This window comes from Hemicordylus capensis, chromosome 5 (genome assembly GCF_027244095.1).
Source record: "Hemicordylus capensis ecotype Gifberg chromosome 5, rHemCap1.1.pri, whole genome shotgun sequence".
Lineage (NCBI taxonomy): Eukaryota > Metazoa > Chordata > Lepidosauria > Squamata > Cordylidae > Hemicordylus > Hemicordylus capensis.
The window spans coordinates 66447765-66464078 of record NC_069661.1 but is presented as its reverse complement, the minus strand read 5'-3'; the positions used below and the strand labels follow the sequence as shown (position 1 = coordinate 66464078).

Below are 16314 nucleotides of genomic sequence, written 5' to 3'. Positions count from 1 at the left end.
GCACCTTTCTTATGAGGCAAGGCTACAACACCTGGGGCTTTTTTGTGTAGAAAAAAGATGACTGCAGGGAGACATGATAGAGGTCTATAAAATCATGCATGGTGTGGAGAAAGTGGATAGAGAGAAATTCTTCTCCCTCTCCCATAACACTAGAATCAGGTGTCATCCCATTAAATTGGCAGGAAATCTAGAACCAACAAACGGAAGTACTTTTTCACACAACACATAATCAACTTGTGGAATTCTCTGACAGAAGATGTGGTGACAGCCAACAACCTGGATGGCTTTAAGAGGGGTTTGGATAATTTCATGGAGGAGAGGTCTATCATCAGTTACTAGTCAGAGGGCTAAAGGCCACCTCCAGCCTCAAAGGCAGGATGCCTCTAAATACCAGTTGCAGGGGAGTAACAGCAGGAGAGAGGGCATGCCCTCAACTCCTGCCTGTGGCTTCCAGAGGAATCTGGTGGGCCACTGTGTGAAACAGGATGCTGGACTAGATGGGCCTTGGGCCTAATCCAGCAGGGCTGTTCTTCTGTTCAGTAAAAGCAGTTAAACCTCCTAAACTGTCACTGATGAAAAGCTTGACATTTACACAGCACTTCTAAACAGCTATTAAAACAGATGCAACCTACCAGTCTGGTACAGTATGCCAGTCAGTGAATATTCCACCTGTACACTGAGCACCACACTCAATTAAATGACCTGAAAGACTGAAAACAAAAATGGAACTTCTGAAGTTGTACTATATATTTTAGAAGGATTTGGTTAAATATCAGGTACCTTCATTTATTGCAATCGAGATTCCATTTTAATGTTCTAAGTGGGGTGGGGGAATCTAAACTAAAAAATACTGGCCAACATTCTCTGCAGGTTAGGGAAGCAGAGCACCCTCCCCCCTCATAAGGAGCCAGGACACTAACAGCACTGAAGGCTTGCTGCACAGCCCAGCATATGGGGAGAGGGAAGCCATTTTCCCTTCTCTCTCCTCCCTGCAAGAGCCCTGTTCACTACCAGAAATAAGTCCCTAGGGGCTGTACATCCCCCAGGGACATATTTGTGGAACAGGGCTTTTGCAGGGTGGTGATAGAAATGAACATTGTTTCCCCATCCCTGCACACTGAGCTGTGACACAAGCCTTCAGCACAACTAGTCTCCTGACTCCCTGTGAGGGCAAAGCTCTTACTCCACCCTTCTAATGCTGCAGAGAATGTGGTTCACTGCTTTTTTAAAAAACCTAAACACTTTGTTATGGTCCTCTGTATGATCCACTTGATTGTTACAGGCTATCACTCTGTATGGGGTGTATATATAAAATTAATAAAGATTCCAAGACTTACTATAAAGACAGTTTATATAATCTTTAATGTGTCTTGAGCAAAATAAATATTTGGCCTCTTCCATTCAATGGATGGATAGAAAAAGCATTATACTATCTAGTAGGGTGTGCAATTCGGATTTTCGGTAATTCGGTTTGGGACCCGAACCGAATCACCCCTGTTCTGTTTTGTGCCCGAATATGGGCCACCCGAATCACCCTTGATTCAGTTCGGATTTAACCCGAATCCGAATCGATTCGGGGGGAAGGGCCCAGGGGCAAAATTTTGGGGTGGGGTGGTAGTGCCCAATGGGTGGAAGCTACCAACCCAATTTCAGGGGGATTGGGCAAAGGGCTGATTTTTGGGGAATATTTGAAGTTTTAGTGACTTTGAGGCAGTTCGGGGGCATAGCATGGGATCTGGGCAAAAAGAGTGGGGTGGGGTGGTAGTGCCTAATGGGTGTAGACTACCACCCCAATTTCAGGGGGATTGGACAAAGGGGTAATTTTTGGGAAATTTCTGAAGTTTTCATGTCTTTGGGGCAGTTTGGGGCATATTAGGGCAGAAAGTGGGCCTGGGGCAGAAGAGTGGGGTGGGGTGGTAGTGCCTAATGGGTGGAGGCTACCACCCCAATTTCAGGGGGATTGGACAAAAGGCTGATTTTTTGGGAATTTTTGAAGTGTTTGTTTCTTTGGGGCAGTTTGTGGACAGAAAGTGTATCTGCCCCAAAAGGGTGGGGTGGAGTGGTAGTGCCTAATGGGTGGCAGCTAACACCCCAATTTCAGGGGGATTGGGCCGAGGGCTGATTTTTTGGGAATTTTTGAATTTTGGTGTCTTTGGGGCAGATTGGGGGCAGAAAGTGGATCTGCCCCAAAAGAGTGGGGTGGGCTGGTAGATAGTGTCTAATGGGTGGAGGCTACCACCCGTCCCCAATTTCAGAGTGATTGGCCAGAGGGCTGGATTTTGTTGATTTTCTGAGGTTTTTCTTCATAAAGTGCAGTGTGGTAGATTGATTCATTCAATATTCATATTAAGTGAGAGTGTGAAAAAAGTGAAAGTGGGGTCATGAGAGTTCTTTACTTGAAAAAAATCTCATTTGCTATCATTGAATGAGAATTCACACCTCAGAAGTTTTTCTGAAGGGATGTTATTCCCTTATTTTCTGAGGTGTGAATTCTCATTCAATGATAGCAAATGAGATTTTTTTCAATTAAAGAACTCTCATGACCCCACTTTCACTTTTTCACACTCACATTTACTATGAATATAATGAATTAATCAATCTGCCACAAAGCACTTTATGAAGAAAAACCTCAGAAAATCAACAAAATCCAGCCCTCTGGCCAAACACTCTGAAATTGGGGACGGGTGGTAGCCTCCACCCATTAGACACTATTTACCAGCCCACCCCACTCTTTTGGGGCAGATCCACTTTCTGCCCCCAATCTGCCCCAAAGACACCAAAATTTCAAAAATTCCCAAAAAATCAGCCCTCTGCCCAATCCCCCTGAAATTGGGGTGTTAGCTGCCACCCATTAGGCACTACCATTCCACCCCACCCTTTTGGGGCAGAAACACTTTCTGCCCCCAAACTGCCCCAAAGACACAAACACTTCAAAAATTCCCAAAAAATCAGCCCTTTGTCCAATCCCCCTTAAATTGGGGTGGTAGCCTCCACCCATTAGGCACTACCACCCCACCCCACTCTTCTGCCCCAGGCCCCAATTTCTGCCCCAATATGCCCCAAACTGCCCCAAAGACACAAAAACTTCAGAAATTCTCCAAATATCACCCCTTTGCCCAATCCCCCTGAAATTGGGGTGGTAGCCTGCACCCATTAGGCACTACCACCCCACCCCACTCTTTTTGCCCAGATCCCATGCCATGCCCCCGAACTGCCCCAAAGTCACTAAAACTTCAAAACATCGGCCATGAGCCAAATCACCCGAATTTTTCAGCCCCGAAATTCGGGTGATTTGGCTCGGCCCCGAAAAATATCAGGGGACATCGGGGGTGATTCGGTTCAGCCCCAAATCACCCAAAATTGCTCATTTCGGGCACAGATCGACCTGTGCCCGAAATTTTTTGCACATCCCTACTATCTAGTGTGACCTCCAGATTTAACATTTTTAAAAGACTATGCAATATCAGCAACTAATTTATATTCCTGACTCATTAAATTCAGAGACTTTGACCACTATTTGAAATAAGTCCAGGTGATATCCATGTAGGTCTGAAGAAATGATTGATACTGACAGGTCTGATTTCATCAACTGCCTCTTTGGAATGGCTGAAGATCTCAAAGTCCTGCTTCTTTCTCCCTCCTCAAACAGGGAAGGAATGGGAGAAATGGGATGAATTCAATCTAGCAGCACACATACCCTGAACAGGAACTTCTCAAAGTGCCAACAATCTGTTCAGTGCTGTATACAAAATTCCCACTCTTGTTCAATTGGCCACCTGTGTCCTGCGCTGAAATCGTTGTCTTCATTAGACAGTTAAAACCTGGTAAAGCTCCAGGAAGTGACCACATTTCAGCAGAGGTTATCAGAAATAATCTGGAGTGGTGGATCCCGGTTCTGGCTTCATTGTTCTCATATATTCATAAGACAGCCCGTGTCCCGAAGGATTGGTGGGTGGCAGTAATTATCCCAATTTATAAGAAAGGTGACAGGAAGCTCCTGGAGAACTATAGACCTGTCAGTCTGCTTAGTGTAATAAGTAAGCTTTACGCATTTATATGGAAAATTGCTGGACTGGTTTGAAATGGATAACATCTTGTTCCCCATTTAAATAATTTGGATCACCACCCTCCCAAATTAGCGGATAAACATCTTGCAATGCTCTTGTATGTAGATGATGCCGTTATTCTTTCCCAGACACAAATAGGTTTAAGGAGAGCATTTCGCTCTTTGGCCTCCTATTGCAAGAAACACTCTCCAGAAATTAATCATAGTAAAACAAAGATCCTAGTGTTTGTGAAAAGACCCCAAATTTATAATTGGAACTTAGATGGACATAAGCTGGAACAAGTAAAGCAATTTAAATATCTTGGGGTAATATTTCAGGACTCTGGTTCCAGATCTGCACACAGAGATTATGTTATCCAGAATGAAAAAAAAAGAGCTCACGTACAATTTAATCCTATTATCTCTCCAGAGGCGCTCATTTCATTCCCGCGGCCATTATACTATTTGAGGCCAAGGTTCAGGCACAACTTTTATATGGAGTGCAGCTGGGTATATATTCTAATTTTGCTAAATTGGAAGCAATTCAATCAAATTTCCTGAAGACTATATTTCAGGTCCCCAGCCTATGGTGGTACTTTGGCTGGAAGTGGGGGTGCTCAAAATAGAGGCCAGGGCCTGTATTATCATCTTTGAATTTTGGCTCAAGCTTATTTTCAACCCTATTGTCCTAGCTCCAATAGTACTAAAGGACATGAACCATTCAAGGTGGGGAAAAGGAGTGGAAGAGAGGTTATATTATTATCCCCCCCCCCCGTCCCACTGCATTGTTATCTTTGGGCTATGATAATGCCAGATTCAAAATAAGGGAAAGGATCTATGACATGGAGTGCCAAATTGATCAGGGCTCCATCCCGGCAGATGTTTATTTGGGCAATCAAATTACGAGCTTTACCCCCGCCAACTATTTGAAACAGATAACAGCTCCAAAGTATTGTAGAGCTCTGGCATTGGCCCATTGTAATGCTTTGTGCACTGCAGTGTTAGAAGGAAGGTACCAAGGAATTCTTTATGAAGAGCGTGGCTGTCCTTGTGGCTCTGGTGAGATTGAAAACATAGGAACATAGGAAACTGCCATATACTGAGTCAGACCAGTGGTCTATCTAGCTCAATATTGTCTTCACAGACTGGCAGCGGCTTCTCCAAGGTTGCAGGCAGTAATCTCTCTCAGCCCTATCTTGGAGAAGCCAGGGAGGGAACTTGAAACCTTCTGCTCTTCCCAGAGCGGCTTCATCCCCTGAGGGGAATATCTTGCAGTGCTCACACATCAAGTCTCCCATTCAGATGCAACCAGGGCAGATCCTGCCTGCTTAGCTATGGGGACAAGTCATGCTTGCTACCACAAGAACACCTCTCTCTGTCTTGCTACCACAAGACTGCGCACGTACTCTTGTATTGTCAATATTATCAGGATATCCAACATAAGCTTATTTCTTCAGACATGATTTTATATCCAGGCTCTACTGATACCTTTTATTTGAATTTTCTTTTAGCAGACCAGAACAAAGTTAGGTCTTATAATGTTGCTAAGTTTTGTCTTATTGCGAATAAAATTTGGTTAGAGTTTACCAATAGCAAATATCTTTGAGATCTATTTCTGCTTGGCTTTAAATATAGAATCTGGTTGCTTTGCTAGTATAGTTATTTTATTCCCTCTTCTAGTTTATATTTTATGCTCAGTTTTACCCTCACAAGTTTTAAATTTTAGTAGCTTTATATATCACATTATGGAAATTTAGTATGTAATTGCTGATTCAGTTGTTTGTTTTGTTTGTTTTTTGGTCAAAGACTGAAATAAAGACTGACTGACACACCAGTTCAAGAACTGAGTATGCAGCAGATTCAGCACCAAAACCATGCGCACAGACTATTTTTTGTACACATAATTTCCAACATAGCAGGAGATATGTGCACAGGTGAAGGCTTCTGCATATACATCAACTTCACTTATCAACACACTTCCCAAAAATGCACTAATCCTATACTCAAAGTCAAGCTTATTTTTTTTAACATTAAATGTGTAAGCAAATATGAAACTTGTGGCTTTCAAACAGTTTTTCATCAGCATTATGTTGAATATATCACTCATGTTGATACCAGGACATTGTTAAAATATTTGACAAATGTCTAAAAGTCACATTGTTTACCTTCCAGCTGCTAAGAGGTTGAACTCGTCTTTGTTCCAGCCAAACTTTAAAAAAAATGTTTAAAGCATCATATGAAATTCATTTAAATGACACAATGAGGTCATCCACACAATCAAACACTGTATTCTACCCAGGTTAGGGAACTGTGCGTGGTCCCAATTTTCAGTTGCATGGAAGCAAAGTAGGAGAAAAACTTGGGTAGCTTTTCCTCCTACCTTTTTCCACACAACCAAAAATTGGGAGCACACAGAGCTACCAAACTTGGGTAGAACACAGTTTTTGACTGTGTGGATGACCTCACAGAATACCAAAACAGAGTGCATGATCCAATTCACCACAGGTGCAACATCAGTAAACGATTCCCAAATACCCAGCAGAGCCTTGTGTTTCCCCCTTTCCCTCCGTTCATATGCATACACAATACAATAGGCCATTAGCAGGGATCTGAGGTCTCTGTGCACTTCTCCACCAACCTTTCCCCTCCATTTGGGATACAGATTGTTTGTACACACATGAAGGAGGGGAAGGATGGAAAACACAGCACTACCAAGTCTTTACAGTAATCCTCCAGGTATATGTGCTGCTCCTGCAGAAGACTGGATTGTGCCCAGAAAATTAAATAGATAACAATGAATGCTAATCAAAACCTCACATTTCCACAAAATTTTACAGATCTAAAGATGGGTTTTTCAAGTAAAATAGTATACAGTGCTGGTAGCTTTCAAAACTGACTATGCAAATAGTTTATATACCTCATTTGTAAATGTTGACCTCAGCAGTTCTCAAATGTGCTGCTGGATTACAACTCCCATCATCCCCAGACACAATGCCCACTGTGGGATGATGGGAGTTGTAATCCAATGACATCTGGGGACCTAAGTTTCACAACCCCTGTTAAACCTCTCATAAGGCCTTTTCCTACCTCCAATGGCTGGGCAAGGTAATTGAGAGGGTGGTGGCCTCTCAGCTCCAGCCGGTCTTGGAGGAAACTGATTATCTTCTAGACCCATTTCAAACTGGTTGTCGGGCAGGCTATGGCGTGGAGACTGCCTTGGTCAGCCTGATGGATGATCTCCAATTGGGAAATGACAGAGGAAGTGTGACTCTGTTGGTCCTTTTGGATCTCTTCCCGGCTTTCGATACTATCGACCATAGTATCCTTCTGGAACGTCTGAGGGTGTTGCGGGTGAGAGAGACTGTTTCCTACCTCTCCTACGCTTTTACCTCTCAGACAGGTTCCAGATGGTGTCGATTGGAGATTGTTGCTCTTCAAAATCTGAGCTTAAGTATGGTGTCCCTCAAAGCTCCATACTTTCTCCAATGCTTCTTAACATCTCTCACATAATGAGAGATCATCAGGGGATTTGGAGCTGGGTGTTACCAGTACGCTGATGACACCCAGATCTACTTCTCCATGTCAACTTCTTCAGGAGTTGGCATATTCTTCCTAAATGCCTGCCTGGAAGCATAATGGGCTGGATGAGGGAGAATAAACTGAAGCTGAATCCAGATAAGACGGAGATACTTATTGTGTGTGGTCAGAACTCTAGAGACGATTTTGATCTACCTGTTCTAGATGGAGTCACACTTCCCCAAAAGGAACAGGTTTGCAGTCTGGGAGTACTTCTAGATGCATACCTCTCCCTGGTTTCTCAGGTTGAGGCGATGGCCAGGGGTGCTTTTTATCAGCTCTGGCTGATATGCCAGCTGCGCTCGTTTCTTGAGATCAATGACCTCAAAACAGTGGTACATTTGTTGGTAACCTCCAGACTTGACTTCTGTAATGTGCTCTACGTGGGGCTGCCTTTGTATGTAGTCTGGAAACTTCAGTTGCCTGCAGAATGCCGCAGCCAGGTTGGTCTCTGGGTCATCTCAGAGAGACCACATTACTCCTTTACTGATGGAGCTACACTGGCTGCCAATAGGTTTCCGGACAAAATACAAAGTGCTAGTTATAACTTATGAAGCCCTAAAAGGCTTAGGCCCTGGGTATTTAAGAGAGCATCTTCTTCACTACTAGCCCCACCCCCATTGAGGTCATCTGAGGAGGTCCATCTCCAGTTACTGCCAACTCGTTGGGTGACTACACAGAGACGGGCCTTCTCGGTTGCTGCCCCAAGATTGTGGAATGCGCTCCCTGCTGAGATATGATCCTCCCCATCTCTGGCAATATTCAAAAAACACCTGAAAACCCATATTTTCACTCAAGCTTTCTCAGCTTCCTAAATTTTTTAGGTTTTATTCTCTGGTTTATTTTTAAATTGTTAAATTGTTTTACGTTTTTGTAAATGTTTTTAACTTGTTTTATGCTATTGTTAACTGCCCAGAGATGAAAGTTTGGGGCAGTGTACAAATCTGAGAAATAAATAAATAAATAAATAAAGTATTGCTTCCCAGGCAAGGGGTTCTAAAACATACTGGCTTACATTATGTTGCTTAAACATCTCATGTTTAAGTAAAAATGGCCAACAATTTAAAACGTTTTTGAAGTTAATTGACCTTTTATGCCACCTTGTGGCAAGCAAAATTATTTGCATGCTGTAAATAGAATCCAGTATGTTCTTCAGAAAAGAAAAGAAAACCTCTAAATGATCACATCTCTAATAGTAGATTCATCAGGGGGAAAGTAGCAAAATAATGCAGAAAGGCAAAAGTGCATGAATACAAATGTGAAATTTATCTTAAAAAGTAAATATATACAAATAAACACAGTATGTGCAATGTAATGCAGTCTCTTGTACTGGAGATCATTTGATTTTAAAGTCTGCTTACAACTACAGTTCTGGCTTCTCTTCTGTTCTTATCTTGTTTTTTATACTTCATTGACCTCAAGGATGGCTGTTGTGTTTTGCCATGACTAATGGTTTTAAGCAAGTAAAGTTTTGACTGAACTTAAACAGTAAATAAATATACTTCATAAAATGAATGTTGTACTTCTTTAACAGTTTTTACAACACAAACATATTTAATCCAGAAGCTGAATCACATTTTGAGCACATCCCTAGTGTGTACTTAAAAAAATGAAAATTAGGAAGACAAGAATTTGTAAACATAAAAATGTTACAAAGCAAAATTAATTCCTGAACTTCAGTTACAATGTGATTGTAATTGTGGTGAGAGCCAGCGTGGTGTAGTGGTTAGAGTGCTGGACTAGGACCGGGGAGACCCGAGTTCAAATCCCCATTCAGCCATGAGACTTGCTGGGTGACTCTGGGCCAGTCACTTCTCTCTCAGCCTAACCTACTTCACAGGGTTGTTGTGAAAGAGAAACTCAAGTGTGTAGTACCCCGCTCTGGGCTCCTTGGAGGAAGAGCGGGATATAAATGTAAAAATAAATAAATAAATAAAATGTGCAAAAAACTTTCTCAATGGAGATATTTCATGGTTAATTTTAGCAAACAACAAAGATTATATAATACTACCTTAATACACCACAGTTCTTATTTGGGTAGAAGCAGACAAAACTATAAACCATAGGTAATGCTTGAGCAAAGTTGCTTTTAAGTATAGTTTACAAAATGTCAACAAATAGTTTTTATATCGTCAGAATGTATTGTGTCAAAAATTCAGAGAGCACAAAACTTTTTAAAATAAATGAGGGCTGCATATGGGCAGTGCTTGCTGAACTGTGCCAGCTGCGCTGACATTTTATGGAATGTCTTCTGCTTCCAGAATAAATAAAACATATAATAAAAATATGCTTGTATTTTATTTCAATGATTTGTAATAAGATAAATAACAGAAAGTCTATTAAATACTCAAACTCAGCTCAATACTCAAACAGTATTAGACTTCACAGAACTACTAAGAACCTATTCCAAAGCACTTTCATACTTACAGAATGAATTAGTGGCCCCAATACAATACTACTATCAACACATCTGCCAGTCACCACAATATCCGCTCCTAGGTCAAGAGCTCTGCTTATTGGTCTTGCACTAAAGAAACAAAGTATTCATTGTCAAAATCTTGGGTTTGTGTATTCATTTTTCAAAACGATTCAACATTTGACCTTAAACATTCATAATTCAGTTGGGCAGATGCAGTTTTTGCATATCTCCAACTGTTTTCAACTAAATTCATAAGAGAACTAAGTTTGCTGACTGCATTCATGTGTAATATTAAACACAAAGTTCTTATTGCAGGGAGACAGAATGATGAACCAGAGAACTTGGTATCCAAAATTTAAGTTACAGCCCAGCCATTATCTCAGTGGGCAAGACACCATGTCTAAGGTTCAGTTCTCACTTGTAAAAATAAAATATTAAAACTAGCTCACATAGCTAAAATATGACTGAGCCAATAAAATATTGCTTCCTACTATGAGAATTATAGTCATAAACACATCTAAAACAACAAAATGGTTGCCTGCATTTCTCAAAATACTAAAAAAGAAGAAGGCTAAAACAGTCTTTAACTCAACTAAACAATATATTCTGATATAGAATCATTTGCAGTTCTTAATACAGTATTTTTGCCCATGGGATATAAGTGCTCACTGGTTTCCCAAAGCCACACCCAGGGACTATGCTACTTCCTGTCACCTTTACAACCATGGCATTGGCTACTGCCCTGACAAATTCTGCAGATAATTCACCACACTCTTTAGCACTTTCCCTAGTGTCTGGTTGTGTATCACTAGAGAAGATACTTAGTACTTTTAAGAACGTAACAGAATGCATATTAGCAAGGGTGGATTAGGCTTTTTGTCGCCCATAGGCAGCCAAAGATTTGTCGCTCCTCTCTGGGGGCGGAGGCCACATGGCTGTGGGGGAGGGGGCAGGGGAAAGTCCCCCCTTTTACCTTTTAAAAAAGCTGCTGTGTGGCAGGATGGGGGAAGAATGGCCTGTGCAGCCATTTGGGAGGTTGGAAGGAGCTCTCGCCACCACCATCCTGCCACACAGTGGCATTTTTTAAAAGATATAAAAGGGAACTTTCTGCTCCCTCCACCCGCATGGCTACTGCGGCTGCCCCTCAGATTTTGCCACCATAGACAAGTGCCTACTTTGCCTATCTGTTAACCCACCCCTGCATATTATGTCAACACTCCAAAAAGCATCTCTTCAGACAACTTTTATTAAGACAAAGAAATGCCCTAAAGCTCTTACCCCAGGTATGCATTCATGCTGTGAATGTTTTCTGGAAACAGCTTCCCATTCTCTACTTTTGGAACATCTACTTTTATGCTGTTTACCTGGTAAAACACTCAAATTAATGGAATGAATATGAATTCTTTATATTAAAATTCTAACTCTCAGGACAAGTACATAACCTTTTGGATGAGTTCTAAGCAAAAACTGCTCAATTGCAAAAAATAAATAGTTTTTACATAACATAGAACACATAGCATAGTTTTCAAATGTTTACTCAATGCTTGATTGTTAAAATGATGTGTAGTTGGAGGCAAGTCCTATTAATTTCTCTTGATCCTGTTTGCAACGCATTCATTTCATGATGTAGTTTCATTAACCTCATACATGCATCCACCGTATTATTAGCACTAGGGTACACATGAACAACAGCCACCTAATGGCACAGCAGGGAAATGACTTGACTAGCAAGCAAGAGGTTGTCAGCTCGAATCCCCGCTGGTATGTTTCCCAGACTATGGGAAACACCGATATCAGGCAGCAGCGATATAGGAAGATGCTTAAAGGCATCACCTCATACTGCACGGTAGATGGCAATATTAAACTCCTCCTGTATTCTACCAAAGACAACAACAGGGCTCTGTGGTCGCCAGGAGTTGACACCGACTTGACAGCACACTTTAGCTTTATACATGAACAGCAATCACCACCTCATCAAGCTTTAAAATTATTGCACAGTAAAGTAAATTTCCACTGATGAGTTGGTGTCGACTCCTGGTGACCACAGAGCCCTGTGGTTTTCTTTGGTAGAATACGGGAGGGGTTTACCATTGCCTCCTCCCACGCAGTATGAGATGATGCCTTTCGGCATCTTCCTGTATCACTGCTGCCCGATATCGGTGTTTCCCATAGTCTGGGAAACATACCAGTGGGGATTCGAGCTGACAACCTCTTGCTTGCTAGGCAAGTCATTTCCCCACTGTAGTACAGCCCAAACAGAAGGCTGGTTCTCACAACCGACAGCTGGGGAAGAGGAGCATTCAGCCATGCTCCTAGCCCTGTGTGTACTCCAACGAACCGGTCACGTGCTACCAGAAATCAAGGTAGGAGGAGGGGGAAGTGATTGTGTGCTAACTGCAGTCTGGGTAGGACAGTACAGGATGTGCTTTCCCTCCACCCTCAATGCAGTGCTGGGTACATGTTGTGGGTTGACTGTCGCCATCCTACCCACATCATGGCTAGCACACTATCATTTTCCCCTCCTCGTACACTGATTTTTGCCAGCACATGGCTGTTTCTTGGGAACACACATGGGGCTTGGAGCCTGGCTGGACACTCCTCCTACCCAGAAGTTGGTCATGAGAAGCAGCACAAATTTGCATCATAGGAGTTGCTGGGTAATATTAATAGGCACAAAGTAACTGGGCCAGGAGCCTTGTGTTTGCCTCTGCAGAAAGGGTAGGAAGCAAGGAAGTTAAAACAAATGGGAGTCATCTCCTGACTTAATGAAGGGAGGGCAGGATGACGAAGTAACCTTTGCTCCCTCCCATTGATTCTCTCTGGGGAGAGCCATCAGGCTAGAGGGACACAGTTCTTTCTTGTCTACAGTTCAAAAGAGCCAGTGAGATGTAGTGGTTATTCGAGTGCTGGATAGGGAGTGGGGAAGTGTTGGTTGAAATCCCCACTCAGCTTCAAAGCTCATTGGATGGTCTTGGGCCACCATCTTTCAGACTAACCTAACTCACTAGGTTGTTCAGTGGATAAAATGGGGAGGGGTGGGTGGGAGAGGTGCATTGTATAAACCTGGGATGATTTATTGCCACACAATCAAAAAATGAAGTTAAGAAAGATCTCGCTTCCTTAACCTCATTTAAGAGGGTGGCTACTTAGGCGAATTTGCCAAAGTGTAGCTGCTGGGATAGGGTCCAATCCCGGCAGTTAACACACGTGTGCAAAACCAACTCAGTTTTATTTATTCCTTTTGCGAATGGTTCTTCCTGTTTCCTGCCTCCCCCAGCCCATTAATTTCCACCATCAATCAACACTTCTGCTCCATTTGTACAATGCTGGCGGGTATTTGTGTAATGAAAGCACCAACCATTCAGTCAGACCTTCAGCTTCTACCGGTATAACAAACATATCTGGATGTTTTATTGGACACAAATGACTGAAATGCCAATCAAATATATTTTTAAGAAAAATCTCAATGAAATACCTCTCCCATTAAATCGTCACCAGTCACAACAGCTATCTTCAAGCCAACATCAGCCTTTTTTGCTACTTGTTGGAGAGCAGCAGCACACGCAAGTGGATTCATTCCACCAGCATTGCTGACAACACGAACACCTAAACAAGACAGAGAGCTTAGAAATTATAAACTACATATACTATAGACACAACACATATTTGTTTCTCTCTTCATTATTCTTGTTGAAATTGTTTTACTTGTAGTTGTTAGATAAATTGACAGTTTTCACAATGGAGGGAAGTAAGAAGTGGGGTCCCCCCACCAAGGGATCTGTACTGACACCTGTGCCGTTTAACGTATTCATAAATGATCTAGAAGTTGGGGTAAAAAGTGAGGTGACCAAATTTGCAGACGACACTAAGCTATTCAGGATAGTGAAATCCAAAACAGATTGTGAGGAGCTCAAAAAAGATATCTCCAAACTGGGTGAGTGAGCAATAAAAAAGCAAATGCAGTTCAGTGTAAGTAAATGTAGAGTGATGCACATTGGAGCCAAAGAACCCAACTTCACATATACACTGATGGGGTCTGAGCTGTTGGTGACTGTTCAGGAGAGAGATCTAGGGGTCATGGTAGACAGCCCATTGAAAGTGTCAACTCAGTGAAAAAGGCAAATGAAAAAGGCAGCTGTGAAAAGGGCAAATTCCATTCTCAGGATCATTAAGAAGGGCACTGAAAATAAAACTGCTAATTTTATAATCCCCTTATACATATATATGGCGTGGCCACATTTGGAGAACTGTGTACAGTTCTTCACATTTGGAGAACTGTGGGAGGAGAGCTGGTCTTGTGGTATCAAGAATGACTTGTCCCCTTAGCTAAGCAGGGTCCACCCTGGTTGCATATGAATGGGAGACTACATGTGAACACAGCAGGGTGTTTTTCACACAGAGCTTTTAGCTTATATCTCCTCCGGAATGGAGCGTGTGCATTCACATATCAACCAGATTTACCCCAAAGTCCCTGCAAGCTATCGGCAAGCACTTCACACATGATACAAGTTTTTCATTGTGCATTAGAGTGTAGCCTGATTTATATAGCAATAGCAATAGCAATAGCACTTACATTTATATACCGCTCTATAGCCAGAGCTCTCTAAGCGGTTTACAATGATTTTAGCATATTGCCCCCCAACATTCTGGGTACTCATTTTACCGACCTCGGAAGGATGGAAGGCTGAGTCAACCTTGAGCCCCTGGTCAAGATCGAACTTGTAACCTTCTGGTTACAGGGCGGCAGTTTTACCACTGTGCCACCAGGGTAAAGAAGTCCACTTTTTGTGTCAGTTCTTTGGGGCAATTTTGAATATGCAGTAAAGCCTCGCAGTAAACCCGCAGTAAAGCCTGCTGTGTGAAAAATGCCTAGGAGAGAGGGCATGTCTTCACCGCTTGCCTGTGGGCTTCCCAGAGGCATTTGGTGGGCCACTGTGGGAAAATGAATGCTAGGCTAGATGGCCTTGGGCCTGATTCAGCAAGGCTGTTCTTATGTTCTTACCAGATTTGATTGCCATGAGCACTCTGAGCACCAATTTTTGGCTGAAGTGCAAGATAAAAATATAATAAACACATGCATACATACAGTAAAAATAGTGTAATATGATATATTAATGTGCTAAACCAGAGAGCAAAAATAGCTGTGATTTTTTAGTCTATTAGAAGCAAAACCTAAAAGTGTTAAAGCAATATAATACATAAAGTGCGCTGCATCATACCTTTCCTGTGTATGTCCTTTACATAAGGAGCCATTGCAGTTAATACAAAATCGGGAGTATATCCTAAATCCTGGGGGGAGGGAAAGTAAATTTATTTATTTATTTATTTATTTATTTATTTGTGTATGTAAAACAGCTATAATGTAATATAAACCTTCCACTTTATTTTTAAAAAATGTTTTGGAAAAATACTGTTTTTTTCCAAACCTTTCATGTATATAGTTTTGAAAACTATATTCAGGAAACAAGCGATACTATAGGTCTGTATATAAGATAAAAATGCTATGGGCCATATTTATTATAACCATATTATTCTCACATGTTTCTGTTTTCTAATTAGCCCACTGAAATAATTCCTTCAAAAATATATCTGAGATCCACAAGTATATCATACAACAAAAGGACACACAGTACTTAAATACAGGCTGCAATCCAACACAGAGTTAAGTGCACTTATGTACACTGATGCCAAATAACTTAAGCTCAGTGAACTGCAATCTACACTCTATTGCAAAATAAATTTTCAGAAGCATAGAACCATACATATTATATTATATTATATTATATTATATTATATTATATTATATTATAGTTATATTCTAGGCTCAAGTCTATCAGATAGACAATCCGATCCTCAGATCACTGCATCAATTTAATTCTATTCATTTCAGTCCAGTCATGATCCCATTGATCAAGTATTGTGATCACTGAACAGAAAAAGTCACATTCTAGTGCATCAGAATTTTATGTATTTATTTATTAGATTTTTATACCGCCTCACCCAGATGCCTCTAGGCGGTTCACAAATATAAAAAACAAATAAATAACTCATTAAAACAAAATTAAAACCAGTTTAAAATAATTTCAGTACTCACTAAAGGCCAGGCTAAAACGAAATGTTCTTAGGACTCTTTTAAAGACTGCTAAAACTCTTAAACCTCTAATATCCATGGGGAGCGCATTCCAGTACCCAGAAACAGCTACAGAGAAGGTTCACTCTCAAGTCGCCACCAGGCGGCGAGAGGTCCTATGATGGATCTCTTCCAGGGGTGTAG

The 16314-nt window shown here is 41.6% G+C and overlaps 1 protein-coding gene across 2 annotated transcripts in view; it reads right to left on the bottom strand.

Annotated features, from left to right (window-relative positions):
* The window catches only part of LOC128328277 (uncharacterized), an 89117-nt gene that overhangs the window by 66493 nt on the left and 6310 nt on the right, over positions 1 to 16314 (bottom strand). For both annotated transcript variants that reach the window (XM_053258111.1, XM_053258112.1), the window contains exons 3-8: positions 15260 to 15329; positions 13516 to 13646; positions 11319 to 11404; positions 10049 to 10148; positions 6211 to 6254; positions 633 to 710 (exon numbers count right to left, since the gene is read on the bottom strand). In XM_053258111.1, the coding sequence (XP_053114086.1) occupies positions 633 to 710; positions 6211 to 6254; positions 10049 to 10148; positions 11319 to 11404; positions 13516 to 13646; positions 15260 to 15329 (509 nt within the window). The remainder of the gene's footprint in view (positions 1 to 632; positions 711 to 6210; positions 6255 to 10048; positions 10149 to 11318; positions 11405 to 13515; positions 13647 to 15259; positions 15330 to 16314) is intronic.